Raw genomic sequence first — 17,529 nt, 5'->3', positions numbered from 1 at the left:
TTGACCATGTAGCAGTTTCTTTGAGAACTAGCACTGACAACAGAACACCCACAATCATTAATGAGGCTTCTCTCTTTAAAAGACAGCACTAATTGAGCAGAGAAAATCTGAAGTAGATATTCCAAGAGATTCAAGAGTACAATGCTTTTTTTGGTTCCCTGGCAAGAATAGTGCACAACAAAGCCCAGTGGAAAACACTACCTGAGATGAACATCTAATTGTGTTCATCTACCCTGCTTCATCACACCTTCCATCAAGAATGGAAGTGGATCAAAGTGAAATCACTGTTGGACACTCACTGTTCACCAAGGGCAATGCTGAATTTCCCATAATTATCTTTGTGTCCTACAATTTCTCTTAACAGACCCACCCATGTGTTCATGGCAAACACCAGAAAAATGTAGATAATATAATACAAAAGCTACTATTTCACACTAGGAAATACTAGCTTCCAACAATGGCTCGCTCTGACAACAATCACAATATTGCCTTTGACTGTGTCACTCTATGTATGTAAGGATTTTCCTTCCCAAGTCTTGGGAAAATTAGTTCTTATTAGAGTCAGATGTGACACATGGTGGTCAGACCTCTGCTAGGGGTAGCTTGACCACCTCTTTTCAGTGCCACCATGACATTAATGCCCTGTAAGTCTCCTTCTTCAGTATGAGCCTTTCCACTGGCCACACATCATCTTCCATGGCAACATCTACCTTCTCCTATGCTGGCCACAGCATATTTACATGTATCATAAAAATCAAATAGGCATATATATAATTTTGTTATTTACTGGACTTTTGTACTGTAGCATTACTTTTTGTCCAGAAAAAGTCTGAAAAATCCTAAACAACACTTCCTGAGCTAGCGTAGCATAGGTAGCCTAGGTGGTCTATCTTGCTTAGCCTAAGCAAAGATTCCCAGAGGGCTAAACCACTGATGCATCTACAGGAATGGATCTTCGTAGAGGACACGCCTAAGTACAGTTGTATTTTGGGGGGCATGTCAGGAACTGTGCTTCATAGCACAGTAACTAGGAGGCTTTCCCCCATCTAAACACAGAGGAGGAGGGCTTCAGTCTGCCTCTACATCCTCTACCTTGCTGAGTTTCTTTGCTCCCTATGGACAATCTACACATTATTTCCTGCCTACACATTCTCTCTGGAAGCTTGTTAACCTCCCTCACCTTAGTGTGCTATTTTTTCAAGGATGGAGGCAGAAGACAGTCAGTGCCAGGTAAGTTTAGTTAAAGGACGTGAATACTTCAGCACAGCACTTAAGCTCAGTTGCCAGGGAATTAAGAAGAGGCAACTGTGTTCTCCTTGTACATATTACTACAGCCCCTGGTTCTCTCTTTATTCAGGTGCCCAACATCCCAGTACTTAATTCCATGACTGTAACCGTCACCCCAGCATGAGCCAATTTACAAAGAGGAAAACGAGGCTCTTATAGAGCATGTGGGCAGGGAGCAGGTGTCCCCATGTCCTCCTGGAATCTCTCACTGACCCTTGCATTATCTGGAAGGAAAAACGGATTTTTAAAATATTTGTTTACAGTTTCCTGGCAAGAAAACATAATCTCTCTGTGGTAGCTCAGAAATCTTCTAGATAAAGAAAGAGCGGGTTTTTTTTTTTTTCAAGAAAAAGCGTCAAAACAGAGAAAGAAAGCTTGTCCTACCATATTCCTACTACCTGCAGGAATATGTTTTGCTCTGTGATGACAACAATTGAAGAGGCTTTTGCTGATCAGCCTAGCAGAATCCAGATGGCTACCTAGGAATTTTGGGTAAAATAAGTACTACGGAAAGACATCTGCAAAGATTGCTAGACCAAACACACAATCTCTCTGGCAACACAAGCCTAAAAAGGTTAACTGGAAAGGATATATATGGACTTGGCAACAGCTACGTACAGAGCATGAAGATCATCAGTCCCAGCAGTGGCATCATTAGATAAGTGCATAACTTCTAACCACATAACTGCAACATTTATGGAGATGGTAGTAAAAAGACATAGTCTGATACTATGTTTATGCATCACCTGTCAAATACCAGCAACAAATCCTGCTGCCTAAAGATTATCTGTAGTATTATGTTGCCTAACAAGCATTTCTCACAGGCTGCCTGTAACCAGTAAAGAGAGCACATTTGGGAGTGTTTCAGGTTAGCCAATGAGGCCCTTTGATACAAAGAAAGGGGTGCTCTGATTCATGGCATGCCTTTACAATTGGCACAATTATTTTTAAAAAGCTGCTTCTATAACTTAACCATTTATATACGTTGAACAAAGAATGTCAAGAAAAAAGGGAAAAAACCCAGGAGAATTTTAAAACATCATAATGAACAAATGGAGGTTACCCAGACTGGAAATTTATTCTGTCACACTTCAAATTTAAATGTCTTATTTTGGCAGCCTATCCTTTTCAGATCACACATTACAACTTTCGCTGTAAAAATAGGGAAGAAGTACCACGAAAGAACTACTAAATATGATACTTAATGTGTGCAAATATTTCCATCCACTGAAAGTACAGAGCATGAATAATATGGGCGTATACCTATACTTTTTTCTGAAAAAAAAAACCAACTCACAAACCTCCCTAAAATCCCTAACAGTATAAGTTTGGCCACTGGAAAGGACTTAATCTGGATCAAAGCTAAAATAAAACTTTGAATGTGTAATAAATAATCTCCCTTTTTTTCTCTGCATTTTGTATTTCTCTCCAGTAAGAGAGTTTAGGGAAAAATGTTACACTTGCGATTACACACAGGTCAGTCAATTGTCTTTTAACTTATTAACAGTTATTAGAAGGTGATCAACTGTTATTAGAAGACGATTGTTATGGCAGCACAATACGTCAGACAAACCAGTCATGGTATGCAATTTGCCTATAAGCATTTCCCACTGCTTCAGTAATGTACTTTCCCCAAGATCCACAATGTAAAAAAATGTAACAAAATCTAAACCATTCCATACCCATCAGTCTTATACCCCAGCCTCCTCATTTCCTAAGTTACACCCAGAAACTGGACATTACCTTATGCTGTAACTGTGTGCTGTTTAACATTAGTGGTATCTTACCATACAGTAACTCAGCACACTGCCCTAATACAGAGAAATTTAATGGTACGAGGCCAAATACTATCTGTGCAAACCAGAAAATGCTGTATTAGCTTCAACAGAAGCAAGTGTGTGTAAAAGGAGGATGATGATACGGAATATGAACTGCTTGTTACTATACCTCTGCCATTTCTCCTTAATGTACCACACTGTTTTCAATGGTACAACATCTGTTCCACCAGCTGTCCCTGCAGAGGGGCTGACAGCTTCTGAAGCAGGTTCAGCACCATCACAAACATAACACACCCCACTTTCAAGTCAGAAAAATAAATATCCTCCAAGGACAATGCAAGGGTTAATTCATTTTTGGTCTAAGGCCACATTAGGATGCAATGGTCAGGTAACAACATGCAGAAGGTGTTTTCTGTCCAGGAGCAGTTGATTTACTTGGGAGAAAATCCACAAACTCTTAGCACATCAGTATTTTAGCTGCAAATAATAGAAGTGCTCCTCTTCCACACAGCCTTATCTCTGGGGTTAAGCCCTAGAGATGTACTACAAACTTTGCAAAGATAAAACCATTTGCCTGACATGCCAGAGAAGCCCATTTTCTTAATCAGTATGAACACACTTATGTCCTTCTATATAAAGCTTTCTGAATTACTGGAGGTAAATATAATCTTCTCGGATCTAATATTGAAATAATAATAATTAAAAAAAATTCCAACAAAACCCTCCTCAAAAACTTCTACAGCTTCAATCCTGCAGAAGCACCTATTCCCAAGGATACTGTTATGGTAACAGCAGAAGTGTGTTGAGCTATAAAGTTCATCTCTAAACTGAACATTTTAAGCATAGCTCCAGGAAGTACAGATTACAATACACACATAAATCTCTCTCCTGAGCTTTGGACAGCACTAAAAGATTCCCTGAACTCCTATAACTCTGTGAGGATTTGTTTCAAACAGAGGTCAGCATGAGCTCTGTTGGTTGCATATTGTTCTTTGGAAGTACATGAAAGGAACAAAACAAATACACACACTTATTTACAAAATTTTCTAAAAACAAATCTTCAGCAATCCAGTTTTTAACAAGTCCACTTCTAACTGAATCAAACCTGAGACTCTGTTCTTGTTCTTCAGATGAACAATCCTGCCTGTAGCTTCATGGTAGACAAACCAAATTTCCTTGGTTTCAGAGGTTCACTCATAGTTAAGTGAATGTGACTTTCCCTGAAAGATCCATCTACCAGTTAAATGGGATTGGCAAATAAATTCCAACTTTGTTTCTACTCAACAAATGCTTAAACAATTTTCTAGTTTAAGACAAGGCATTTCAACTTTTCTGCCTACCCCAGTCTCTTCACCCACTTGCTGCCTAGGCTAGCATTTCCGAACGCTGCAGCTTGCATTGTAACAGCCTGCATAGCTTTCCCCTGCACAACACCAACCTTCTACTCAACAGCAAAGACTGACCACTAAAAACCAGGAAAGTCACAGAGAGTGAGACTTCTCCACTTACGACACTAGTTAAGACTGAACTCACATTGAAAAATTAAACACCTACGGACAAACCAAAGATCACTTGGCTGCGCATGTACAACATCTCTGACATGAAGCTTTCTATACACTGTCTCAGAATTCTTCTCAAGAGAAAAAATAGATACAGACCTCATGTCCCTGAAGAACTTCTTGAAGCTCATTAGCATAATTCTGTGGGGGGAAAGAGGACCCAAGGCTTGAAGTCAGAAGGCTCTACAGAAGGTCAGGGAATTATGTCTCATTTGTGTAGTCGCATGCGGTGTAGTCGCATCAGAAGCCACTGATGCGACTACACCGTAGAGGATTAAGGACACTTAGAAGACACTTTGATTCTCAGTGCTCTCTAACAAGCAAGTTATTTCTGGCAACAGACTTCACTGTGATACACCTGCTTAGAGACTAGAGATACAACAGATGGGTGGGGGGGAATGGACCAACACAGACCTTCTCAGAGCTCTTTCCAGAAAAAGTTGCTGGTAACTTGTCCTTTCTCTTGGAGGCTAAGATGAAATCTTTCTTAAAAAAAAGTTCTTTGCAGAGGGGAATCATCCCAGATTAGGAGAAAGTGACTTTTTTCCAGGGGGAAGAAGAGTACAGAAAGCCTCAGATTTTTTAGTGTCTTGTTTCACACAGACTCTTCTCAAACAGCATCCCTGTGACTCGTAACTGGGAGCCTGGTATGGAACCCGGCAGCTGCTTCATTCCAGCAATTTGCATATGTCATTGCATACAAGCACCTAAACAACTTGAGACCTCCACAGGAAGCCAAAGACCAACGCAGGTGATGCAGCCTTTAACCTCTAATGTCCCCAGCAAACGAGAGGCTGGGAAGGTCAGTGGCCTCAGGGGAGTGCTGGAAGTCCTCCCACCCATGTTAAGGGGCAGCCCTCTGACTGCCCTAGCTTCCATCATTTAGCCCAAGCAGCCAGCAAGGTTTCCTCTTCCTGCCAAAGAATCTAAAGTATTTTTTATCTCTTCATCTGCTCCATTGTTACAGTATCTCTCAGCTTAAAAAGCAGGAGGCCAGGTATAGGCACAGGTATGGCCATGCTGGGCAAGGACTGTGGTGGGAAAACGTATCAAGGCAGACAGGTGCCCACCTCCTTGTCGGACTGGCCCATCCCATCTCTGCCTGGGACTGGAGTCAGAGTGAATTCACACCTTACAGCATCCTGCCCGTATCACAGTTTGCAAACTTTCAATCAAATCCTGTGTTTCCCCGTCACCCAGAGGAGCGGATCACAGCTTCCCCCAGGAGCCCATACACATTCCCGCAAGCAATAAAGCACAGCTGCTGGATTTCTGTGCCACGGCTGAGAAGGATTTCCAGGCGGTTGCACGAAATTAATGGTAACAACGCTCACACGCCTTGCTCCCAAAAGTACAACTTCGGAGTTCAACGCTGTGCTTGGGGCCGCCTCCCGAAGAGCCCAGATCTCGCCTGGGCAGAGACGTTCGTGCTTAATTTCAGCCCGGGCGCGGAGATCCCTTGGCGACTCTGCCCTATGAAGTTCAGACCAAAGCCAACGCCCACAACAGCGAAGCCCCCAACGCGCCAAATCCCCACCGCCCCGGAGGGCTCTGCCGGCCACCCGCTCCTCACAGGGCCCGGTGGGCGCCGCGACTCCACCGAGCAACTCTCCGCGGCCTCTCTCCCGCGGGGCGGCCCGGGCAGGAGCCGCGGTCCCCGCATCGCTGCGCCGGGTCCCGGCGGGCGGGCAGGCGGCCGGGCTCGCATCCGCCCTCCCGCTCCGGGCAGTACTCACAGCCGCAGGGCGCCCCTGTTTTCCCGCCGGGCAGCGGCCCGCGCAGCCTTCGGCTCCTCCGCATCGCACCGCTGCTCGGTCATGAGCACCATCGGCACCACGCAGTACGACACAGCCCGCCGCCGCCGCACGGCACTCCACCGGCGGCCCGAGCCGCCCCGCCCCGGGGCGGGCCCCAGCGCGGCCACCGCCTCGCTGGGCCGGCTGGAGCTGGAACGCGGGCCAGCGGTGGGAAGGCGCTGAAAACCGGTTCGTCCCGTCCGGCCGCGGCTGGCAGCCGTCCCAGGCCGCGGCAGGCAAGTTGGACCCGGTTCCGGCCGCAACGTGCCTGGCGCGGGCGGTGGCGGCAGCTCACGCTCCCCGCGTGGCCGATCCGTTACGCGCCTTAAATTATTTAGGCGGGACGTTGTCGCGTGAGCCGCAGCCTCCCGCGGGCTCGAACAAAAGGCGCCCTTAATCTTTCATGCGGCGGGCCGGGAGATGTGGTTTCACCCACACTGGGTCTGAGGAGAGAAGGGGGCGGTGAACGCGGGCCGGGCCCCTCGGGTGAAGGCAGCCGGGCCCCTCGGGTGAAGGCAGCCGGGCCCCTCGGGTGAAGGCAGCCGGGCCCCTCGGGTGAAGGCAGCCGGGCCAGCCACACAGGCAGCTGCCCGGCCCAGCCTGGGAGAGGGCTCGGTAGCAGTTCACAAAAAGCAGGCTTCCGCCGCAGGTTCCTGTCAGTGCCCTTCTCCAGTATCTCTTTGGAGCAGCTGGTAGTCCAAATATTAACGCTGGCCGCCAGACAGGTGTGCACACTCAAATTCCTGTGGTGATCAGCTGAGTACTTCTACCTTTGGCTGCCTCGGGTGTGGGGTTTTGTTTGTTTCCTTTCTCCTCAGCAGCACCCCGGGCTGGGTTACCTGCTTGGGAGATGACCTGATGTCATTCAAAAACTGGAGCAAACTTCCTCCCAGCTCGTGCTGGTGGGGCAGTTGGGGAAGTTGTGTGCCCCCAGGTTAAATAGCTGTGCATCTCAACCCCAGCTGCTGTTCGGTTTAGTGAGTTAGCGTTTTCCTGAAGAAAAGATGGACGTCTCTGGCTATAGCAGTACAATATAAGGAAAGCCAACTGTGGGATGAGAGTTGGAAGTAGTATCTCTAGAGAAAAGGTCAGTTTTCTTGGTTTAATATGATAGAATGTAGCAACAGAGTAACAGGAGTATATTAAAGTTTTCTTTCTTAATCATGAGACTGTGGGAAGTAAGGGGGCAGTATGTACCAGAAAGTGGTCTGTGCTAGTGAGCATAAGGCTAGAAGGCAAAGAGTAATGCACATTTCAGATTAAAGGATGTACAAAGCATCTTTTCAGTGGCACTGTTAGGTTTCACAGAATCACAGTATCACAGAATTGTAGGGGTTGGAAGGGACCTCAAGAGATCACCGGGTCCAACCCCCCTGCCAAAGCAGGCTCCCTAGGACACATCACTCAGATAGGCGTCAGTTTGCGTGATACTAAAACAGTATTCTGAAAGTGCAAGATCTAAGTATTTAGTAGTGTTGTGATACATTCAGATAATCAGTAAAAAGAAAGAGGTGTTAATGGTAGAAAGGCTCAGGATTCCCATAGCTGTTCGAGCACACAGGTCCTGCAGAAAAAAGTTGGATTGCTGTATGGTCTTAGACCAGTGGGTTTAATTAGCTCTAGGTACAATGTCTTTGGACAAGTTGCATAGAAAGGAAGACATAGAAAGGAAGACATTTAAAATGGCCACGTGTCTGGGAAACACCATTGACTAATGTTTATGTATTATTTAACATGAAAACTGAGGGACATGTGGAAAAGAAATGAGATGTAATTTGAAAGAAAAATTATTTAGACCTCTTAGATTGGTACCTATGAAACTGAGTCTGCCTTATGCTCCTCTGCAGAGCAGCTGGGCAGGTTTGGCACTGCATTGCATACCCTTTCCAACCTCCTTATGCCAGATGCAACCTAAGGTAACATAGTGGCCTCCCATTTATCCAAAGGATGACAGAATAGACCCCATTTCATCTGTCTGGCCTGCAAGTAGAGCTGGAAATGAAAGAGAAAAAAGCAGGTTGTCATCCTGTGTCTTTCTGGACCCAGGACCCTTTGCTGGGATGCAGTGATTTCCATAAGGTTTTGGGTCCCCTGGGAATTTTTCCCATAGCATTGTGCACTACCATGCACAGTATGTATGGAATCAATATGAAAAGTGGCTGCCTACCCTTCATCTTGTTTTTAGAGATTGCACTGGAAAGGTATCAGTTCCTATTTCAATCCTAACTTGGAGACTGAAGGGAGTCTTGTGGTTGAGTAACTCTTGCATAGCTATTCCCACTTCACCATAGCAATGCTAGTTTACAGTAGGTGAGAATCTGACTTTTAGATACTTGAACAAATAAAATCAGCTTCCTCCTGAGTTTGTACATTTTCAGTCTCTGGCAGGTTTAGCCACAGAAGAGAATTGCTACCACGGACTGTTTTGTTCACTCATTCCCCAGTTTCCTGCCTCTACAGAGCACTGCAAGAACTGGAAAGGAGCTGCTTGGTCCCCGGAGCTCAGTCTCTGATTTAGTTTCATTTGGCTCAATTTTCAAGGAATGCAAAGCTCTCTGTTTTAATTAGTCAGAGTATTTACTATAGAAGAAACTCACATGCCAAAAATTGGTGCCTGCAGCCTGGACACTGAAAATGAATCCTTACTGAATGTTTTGTTCCATATCAGGGTATATTAACTTGTTGGAGACTTGCTTCTAGCAAATTTCCAATGGTGCATTTTGTTATTATTGTTAATGACAGTGGAAGTAATCACTAATGATTATAGCTTGTGCTTTTTGGCAGATTTGAAAGAGAAACTCTGTGGCCAAGCTTTCTCGCACAGTGCATGGTGGGGCAAGTAGAGAGTGAAAGGACACAAGCCCTGAATGCCAGATTCTTAGTCATGTGCAGTGAGGAGGGCCTTGTATTGAACAACCAAATCTGCAGTTGCTTATGTGGGTGGAATATACTTGAAAACCGTATACTTTTATTTTGATATGCTGTGGCAAGTCTTACATATGCAAAGAAATCCCCACAAAGAACCTTTTACTGCACACATAATTGCTCATGTATATAAATACAGTAAAGCAAGTATGTGAAGACCAAGCTGTCATCAACAGAGACCCACTGTGGTGTGAAAATCTGAACTGTGTGTTTCTGTAATTGCTGAAGTGCAGACTGAGGAGAAAAAGAGAAATTAGTGTACTATAAAATTACTGATTACTGTTTAATGCCTGCAGTACCAGTGATGCCACGTAGGTAAAAAATGTCATGCTCCTGCTCTGATAAGACTACATTAAGCCTTAGAGAGGATTGAGGTTTTTGATAATTGGGACCTTCACCATTATGTGTAACACAGCAAAGTTTGAAAAACTAGAGATTAAGTAATAGGAAAAACTTTATTTGTGATTTTGTATCTATCTTAAATTATTTTTTTAACAGAAAGGCAGAAAGACACTCACTGACTTACGAATTTCATTCCCTATCCCAAGGCAAGGCCTGCTCTTCTTGTGTTGTTCCTGAAAAGACAGTTGTCTAAATTCTTAAAAATAAACACTGTGTCCATGCAATCAATTCCAGTGTTTGCTGTCATCCAGGGAAAGAATCGCTGATGTGATCCTGAATCCTTCTTTCTAAAATTTAAAGCCATTGCTTCTTAATTTATTCAGTATGAAGAACTAGAAAAAACCTTCTCCCATTTTGCCAATTTTCTTCTTTTCTTTAGCTTTAGATTAAAAAATATAAATTGTGTTTTCTGTACTCTCTTCCCTACACCTTCCCCCTAGCTGGACACCAGAAGCTTTACAAAGGCTGAATAGAGGCAAGATTAAAAGATTTCTTTATCTGTGACATACACACTACCATTATTTATAAGTTGTAGTAAAAATATTTGTGTTTCACAGCACGGTGAGGCTGGCTCAGGTTTAATTGTTGAACACTATGACCTGGTGAAGCTTTTATGAAGGACAACTGAGGTGCTCTCCTCTTGTACACTGAGCAGCTGATTGTTAGATTTGACTCTGTGTGACATTCTACATATCACATATCCTTTTAAAAATCTTTTTCTTTTCCCCAAGCTTTTTTCTTCATTTTATCAAAATAATGATTAATCCTGTCTTGAATGACATGAGGAAAAGTACAAAAAGGAGCCCAATGAAGTACTGGAAGGGTGACTATAAAAAGCAGTAGTACTGCTACCAATGCCTAGAGGTTCTTGGATAGCATGTTGCTGATGGCTGCTAAAGACTATTTTGATGGAAATAAATAGGGTTGAGATTGTTTTAATCAACAGTATTTATGTATGTTGAGGTTTTATTTCAGTATAGTCATTGACGCTGTTCACAAAGTATTTCTCAGCATATATGGTGAGTATCAGCATGCCTGAGGGACACTGCAGGGGTGGCTTCTGCAGGAAGCAGCTAGAAGTGTCCCCCAGGCCCAACAGAGCAAACAGCTCAAGGCTGGACCCAGTGCTGAACAATGCCAAGCCAATCAGCAGTGGTCACAGTGCCTCTGGGAATCACATTTAGGAGGAAATAAACCACAAGCAGATGCTTTCTGCCACCAGATAAGGGAGTGAGAAGATGTGAGAAACTGTGCAGACACCAAGGCCAGGGAAGAAGTGGGGGGATGCGGTGCCCCAGGTGCCAGAGAGAGAGATTCCCCTGCAGCCTGTGGAGAAGACCATGGTAAAGCAGGCTGTTCCCTCGCAGCCTGTGGAGGACCCTATGCTGGAGTGGGTAGAGACACCTGTAGGACCCTGTGACCCTGTAGGAAGCCTGCATTGGAGCAAGCTTCTGGCAGTGAAACCTGCAGCCTGTGGAGAGACTGATCCATGCTGGAACAGGTTTGCGGGGGGAACTTGTGACTCTGTTGGGGACCAGGCTGGAGCAGTCCGGGCCTGAAGGTCAGCAGCCCATGGAAGGGAGCCACACTGAGCCAGTTGGTGAGGAGCTGAAACCCCGACAGAAAGGACTCGGGGAGAAGTTTGTGGAGGACTGTCTCCTGTGGCTGGAACCCCTTGCTGGAGCAGAGGAAGAGTGTGAGGAATACCCCCACTCTGCTTCCTGGCTAAGAAGAAAAATGACTTGTGGGGAACTGACTGAAACTCCCGTTTCCCCAGTCTCTGCCCCTCCCCATGCCACAATGGCAGGGGGCGGGGGAAGAAAGGACTTCTCGTTACCCAACTCTGGTGTCACTGGATGTGCAGTGCAGTGTAATAAATGAGAGTTTATTCTGTGTTGAGTCTGTTTTGCCCATGACGCTGATTGCGTGATGATCCCTCCCTGTCCTTATCTCAACTCCTAAGTCTCTCAATATCTACTTTTTCCCTTGTCCAGCTGGAATAGGAGTGATAGAGTAGCTTTGGTGGGCATCTGGCCTCTAGCTAGGGTCACCACAGCCCTGAGTATGTTTTTCCTCAGTAAAGAATTCATCTGTACTTCCTTGCAGGTGTGAAAACATACAAAGAGATACAGCCTTAACAGTATCTGAATACAGATACTTTTGGATTGTAAGTCATTATATATCTTGTCTTCAGTTTTCTGTATGATGCTCTGCATTGCTAGGATTCTGTGAAAACTACTTGTATGTCTTGAAAGCCATTGAGTAATGAAAGACCTGCTAAATCTGTTCTTGTATTAATCTTTTGAAAAATACAATAGGAAAGAAGTCTGCTGTTAGGTACTGTCAAAATAGTATCTGTGATAGTATGAGATGTAATCTAAGATATTTGGAAAGATATTGAGAAACAGTGAAAAATTTTGATTTCTAAAATACACACAAGTCAGGCACAAAGTGAAATGGCTTACAGCTTGGGAGTTGCAGATGAGGAAAGAGAAAAATAGTGCACTGAAAGAGTGATGCAGTGTTTAAAGAGTTTGCCCAGAGAGGCTGTAAGCTCTGTCTTTGGAGGTTACAAGACCCAGCAAGAAAAACATGTACCTGATCTGATCTGGTGTCAGTGATACTCCTCCCTCAAACAAAAATGCTCAGAAACATCTGCAAGTCATTTGGCATACTTGAAGCACGCTTAAAATAAACGCAGTAAACCAAGGTCCTAAATAGTCTATACAAGATAACTCGGGCCAGAACACAGTTAGTGGTGCAGTTTTATAAGGTCTAAAATGCTGTTTGGGTTAATGATCTCCATTTTTTGCCTGGGTTAGGAGTTTAGTAATTTTATTTGTTTTTAAAAGTGTGAGGTCGATTAGCAACCTCTATCAGGTGACCATTTGTTTTCTGAGCAGTTTGCTAGATGCTGTATCTGCCTATCCATTCCTCCTTTGTTTTTGTTGTTGTTTTTGTTTAAAGGAGCCTGGATTACTATATTGGTTGAACTTTCCTCTGGGCAGGGAGATTCATAGGATGTATGAAGTCAGGTGAGCTGACAGCTGCTTGCATCATTTCTTGCCACAGATGATAAGGCATGCTGAGGCTGTTCATTGTGGGTTAAGCAAGTGGATGAAATAAACTGCGCTACAGTTACGTACTGTAGCACCCATAAGGAAAAAGGAGATAAATTATCACCCAAAACTCTTGGGGTATTAGAAGTGTGGTGTCAGCCCCCTCACACTGAACGTGTAGTGCGTTATACATGTGCTCCATCAGCACATTTCCTGCCATTTTGATATGAGTGACCTTCACATGGCTTGCTGTGTAGGGTCACAGAAGACACACTGCATGCTGTGTGTGTTACTGATACATCTTACTGTGTGTAACAGTATGGGAAAGAGGGTTAATGGCAAAACACAACAGAACTGGTGAAGTAATTCAGTTCCTCTCCAAATCGTTCAGGGCAATTTCCTTATACTCTGAAAAAAGCATCTGAGTGACATGTAACAACTCAGTTCTCCTACCTAGGAGATACATTTTTCAGCAAAGTGTCAACTGGCTGAATACTAAGTTAGTTTCCTCTTAGTTCAGAAAAAAAGTGTTCATGGCATACTTCCCAAGCAATATACTGCCTTGGGTGCCTGGTAGATGGCATTGTTAGAATGCTGCAGTGCCTAGGTCTTGTTATTTGTAATGAAAGAACCAAATCCCATGGCAGTGAAATTAATTTTTTTTCTGCATTTATAACTGTCATTTAATACATTGGCTACCTAGGCAGGAAAAGTTAAATACAAATGTTGCTTGTTCTGCCCTGGTGGATTAGTTTTGCTTGATTTGTTATCCTTTGCGCACAGATGTCCTGGGTGACATCCAAATGTGACATCTATGTAGGCAGATTGCATGGACAAAAAATTTGATCCAGGTGCACCAGTATGTTTAAGATACAAAACAGATAAGCTGTGTCTAATAAATATTGTGCATGCATTTATGTAATTATCAATAGTTATGTTGTGTCGCATAAAATAATACACATGGATACCTCTTTGAACCAGTTGTACATGCATGCAAATATTCATGGTGTATCTAAATACAATTATCATGTCTTTGAGAGAAGCCTTTAGTCATGCAACAGTGTCTGAAGAGTAGCAGTGTAGCATGTTAAGTAAGAAAGTGAAAGTTAGCACAGCTTCTTTGAGGTTAAATGGAATCTCCCACCAAAAAAGAGAACCCCAAAACAACAATGCCTGACTTTCCAGCAGTTTAGGAAAGCATTGTTCTTACTCTGAGGTGAAGAAGGTTAAAGTGAGGGACACAAGATAATATGAATGACTCATGTTATCACTTCTCTCACGGTCACAAAGACCCTTTTGACTCCTGTTTCTAAGCCTTCACTTTAAGAAAACGTGCCTCTCCTTACTGTACTTTTTTCTTTTTTAATTTATAATTTTTATCTAATATCAATGTTAGTGGAAAATGCTGATTCTTTATGGTATTTTTAACAAGCACTTGATATACAACCTACATTTGCTTATTGCTAGGGTTGATACTAACATATGTAACAGTATGACATAAACAGAGTTGGTGGTTAGCAGTCCTGATCTAAATTGATTCAAAATCTCATTGCATTATACTCAACATATTTTTTTCAGGGTATTTCTGAAGACTGGTCAAAGACACCAGGCTTTAGATTTTTCTGGAGTTTAGGAAATCTGGGTAGAGGGTATTGGCTTAGATTATAGGGATGGGCTCCAAAGGGCACGTAGAGATCCCTGTTGGTTTTGTCAACATTTTCATGTGGACTATGGGAAAATGCTCTGTGTCAGAACAATTCTATATGTTCATGCTGATAAAATGCTGCATACACATGTGGCAAATACTTTATCAATACAATTCTTTCATCTTTAGTGCATGGCTGACATCTTATCTATAGCTCTAGAGTCTTAATTTGATTCTGAAATCAGATCTGCTCTGTGTCAGGAATAACATGCTGCCATGGTGGTAAACTGTGAGCTCCCCTGTCCAAAATGTTAATAACCCCCTGGATTCTGACAAATTTGTGCTCATCCACATGATGCCAATTACAGAAAGGTGAAAAAAAGGGGTATATAAACCTCAAACATATAGTCAGTTTTTGTCCTCAGGCATGAATAATTGGTATGAATAAGAACAATCATCAATTTTGTCAATTTTCTCTGTGGATGCATCCTCATGTATGGGAAATATGCTGTAACTAAATAGAATTGTATTGAAAATAGTACCTACAAATGCAGAACCTGCATTTCTTCTTTCTGAAAGCACTTTCCCTGATTTTTCATGTGGCTTGTTTTGTAGAAGTGTATCATGACTGTGACAAATCCATGAAAAGCAAGTTCACGAGAGCTCAGTCCAGCTACTAGCTCTCTGTGTGCAATCATGCATTCTTATTAGATTGTCTAGTATTTGCAGCCTGATATTTCATCTGTGCTGTTAATAGGTGTATAGATTCACAGCAGGGCTCTATGATCATGTTATCCTTCTTACTGAAACAGCAGTTGAGTAAACTGGTTTTCTAGAAGGTTTGCCCCTGCCACTCACTACTTGGCAGGCAGGTTGATTATTGAGAAATCTGAGGCAAAGGACTCTGTTCTTTGTAAAGACTGATCACACTGCTATCAGAGCATATATGGTAGCTTTTGTGTACTGGTTATCTAGTGGTAAATAAAAAAGTAGGTAAATCTGTCTGCCCAGTGGTCCAGGCTAGGTAGAGAAAAGAAAGCAAACCTATTACCCAAACTAGAAGTGGTTAAGCATCACCTACTTGTGTTGAACCCTCCATACACCACTGTAGGTACTTCTGTCCTGTGCCTAATCAGAAAATGGGATCAAGAGAGGCATACAAAAATGCTTGTGCATGTCATTTAAAAAAAAATGGCCTGAAGTGATTAGTTTTAGGTAAGAGTGTTTGAGAGCTCTAATTAATATTTCCGAGTCCTTTTTCTGTGTTCAAACTGTTGGATGTTATCTCACTGACATTTGAGTTCGAAGAAAGGACATTATGCTAATATACTATTAAAAAGCCCTCCTTCAAAAGATGAAAAATTAGGCCAGCAGACTTAATTTATACTTGTGACCCACTTAGTGATGTGAGCATCACCCTGTATAAAGAATCTGTGCACAACTACAAAGAAATACAATTCACTCACACAAAGACTACATAGAGGTGCTACCTCCGAATCGCTCTTCAGGCATATTAAGAACCATGCTTGGTAAAGAATTTTCAAGTTGGGTAAGGAACAGCACATCTCCAAAGCTACTTTGAAGCTACTTTTTAAAGCTACTTTATTCAGAATGGGTTACTTCTGTCCTCTGCAGTAGGTAGGGAAGGATAAATGGCAGTAGCTCTCTGACACTGCATTCCCTTATTTATCTATGCTGTCTAAAAGTCACATGATTTGCCCACAATACAAGTCCACCCTTCCAAAGTAAGAAAACAGATTTCCCCTTAAAACTGTAATTGTTCTATCAGCAAACCCTTTAGCAGTACTCATTCATGTAAGCAATGAACCTCCATGAATACTCCTTGTGGTTATAGCAGTATTTCTCTTGAAACAGAATTCAATAAACATTGTAAAGTTTCATATATGCCAAAACACACATGAAAGTATTTTGTTAAATTCCCTTTTCTAACAAAGCTTACATTTTTCGCACAGAGAACCACTCAAATATCTAGATAGCATTGGATGAACTCACAGAGGTCATTTTAAGACTTGAGTTTATTAGTGTAAAGTGCTGTACACATTCAAAGCCCCACTTCAGTGTAATAGATACAGAAAGAGAGAACAACACCCTCCTGTCCTCCCTTACAAACTTCTCCTTTACAGTAGCACTCCCCAGTGCAATCAGTAATGCGAGTGAAATTACTGCCTCTACATGCATTGCCTTCTAATACTGAGCTGCTTCATCAGGGTATTTTCACCAGAGCATTTGTCACAGTTCCCTGCCTTCCTCCCCCCCAGCGACAAGTTTATATAGAACATTCAAAACATGTCAGGATTTACCTTACAAATACTGATCCAAAACTCTCTGTAGGGCTGACAGGGGTGTCATTACTTGATTTTCGGAAGCTGTTCTGACTTTCAGAAAGGAAAACTGAGTCCTCTGAGGAATTCCCTTTTCTCATCATTTTGCCGGAGTTAACTGCGGAGTTAAGGAAGTTCAGTTGTTCCAAGGCACAGCCTTTCACTGCTCTAGGAAGTGCAGTCTTGGTGTGGCGCCAGCTCAGGCTAGTTTTTAAAACCAGTTAATGAGTAACGTATTGATGTGACATAAGTTCGTTTTCTTCCATAACTGCAGCACTTCATAGATTTACTTGGAAATGAAACTCACCAAATCCAGGCACACTGTGACTTTGGAATGTTGTTTTTAATATCAATAACTTGTTTTGATGAGTTAAGAAAAAGAAAGAATGTAAAACAAGAAATCTAATTCAAATGATGTCTCATTGACAGGTTTTCACCAAATACTGTAACATGGTCTGTCATAAATTCAAACTGTGAATTACCTACCTCTAATTACCCAAGTTTGAAGAACTTAATGGTGTATCTTTCAAAAGTGACTATATCCACCCATTCTGACATGTCAAAAATGCTACATTGCACTCCTCCAGTGACAAATTGCTGTGTACGCATGCAAGTAGCTGCTATAAAGTGAGTTCATTATGGTCTATTTTATGCACAGATAGTATTCTTAGTGCACCAAAGCCCAACTGAACAAAACCAGTTTGCTTAACCATTTTTCCCATAGGAGTTGACAAAC

General features: G+C 42.8%; 1 protein-coding gene across 1 annotated transcript in view; it reads right to left on the bottom strand.

The window, feature by feature from the left end:
* Positions 1-16,897, bottom strand: part of GRAMD2B (GRAM domain containing 2B) — a gene marked incomplete at both ends in the record, with an annotated part of 44,142 nt that extends 27,245 nt beyond the window's left edge. The window contains one exon of the mRNA XM_084278037.1: positions 16,773-16,897. Coding sequence (XP_084134163.1) covers positions 16,773-16,897 — 125 coding nt within the window. The remainder of the gene's footprint in view (positions 1-16,772) is intronic.
* Between the last annotated feature and the right edge of the window lie 632 nt (positions 16,898-17,529).

The sequence above is a fragment of the Gallinula chloropus genome (genome assembly GCF_964237585.1).
Source record: "Gallinula chloropus genome assembly, chromosome: Z".
Taxonomy (NCBI): Eukaryota; Metazoa; Chordata; class Aves; order Gruiformes; family Rallidae; genus Gallinula; species Gallinula chloropus.
This window is presented reverse-complemented; position numbering and strand designations above follow the sequence as displayed.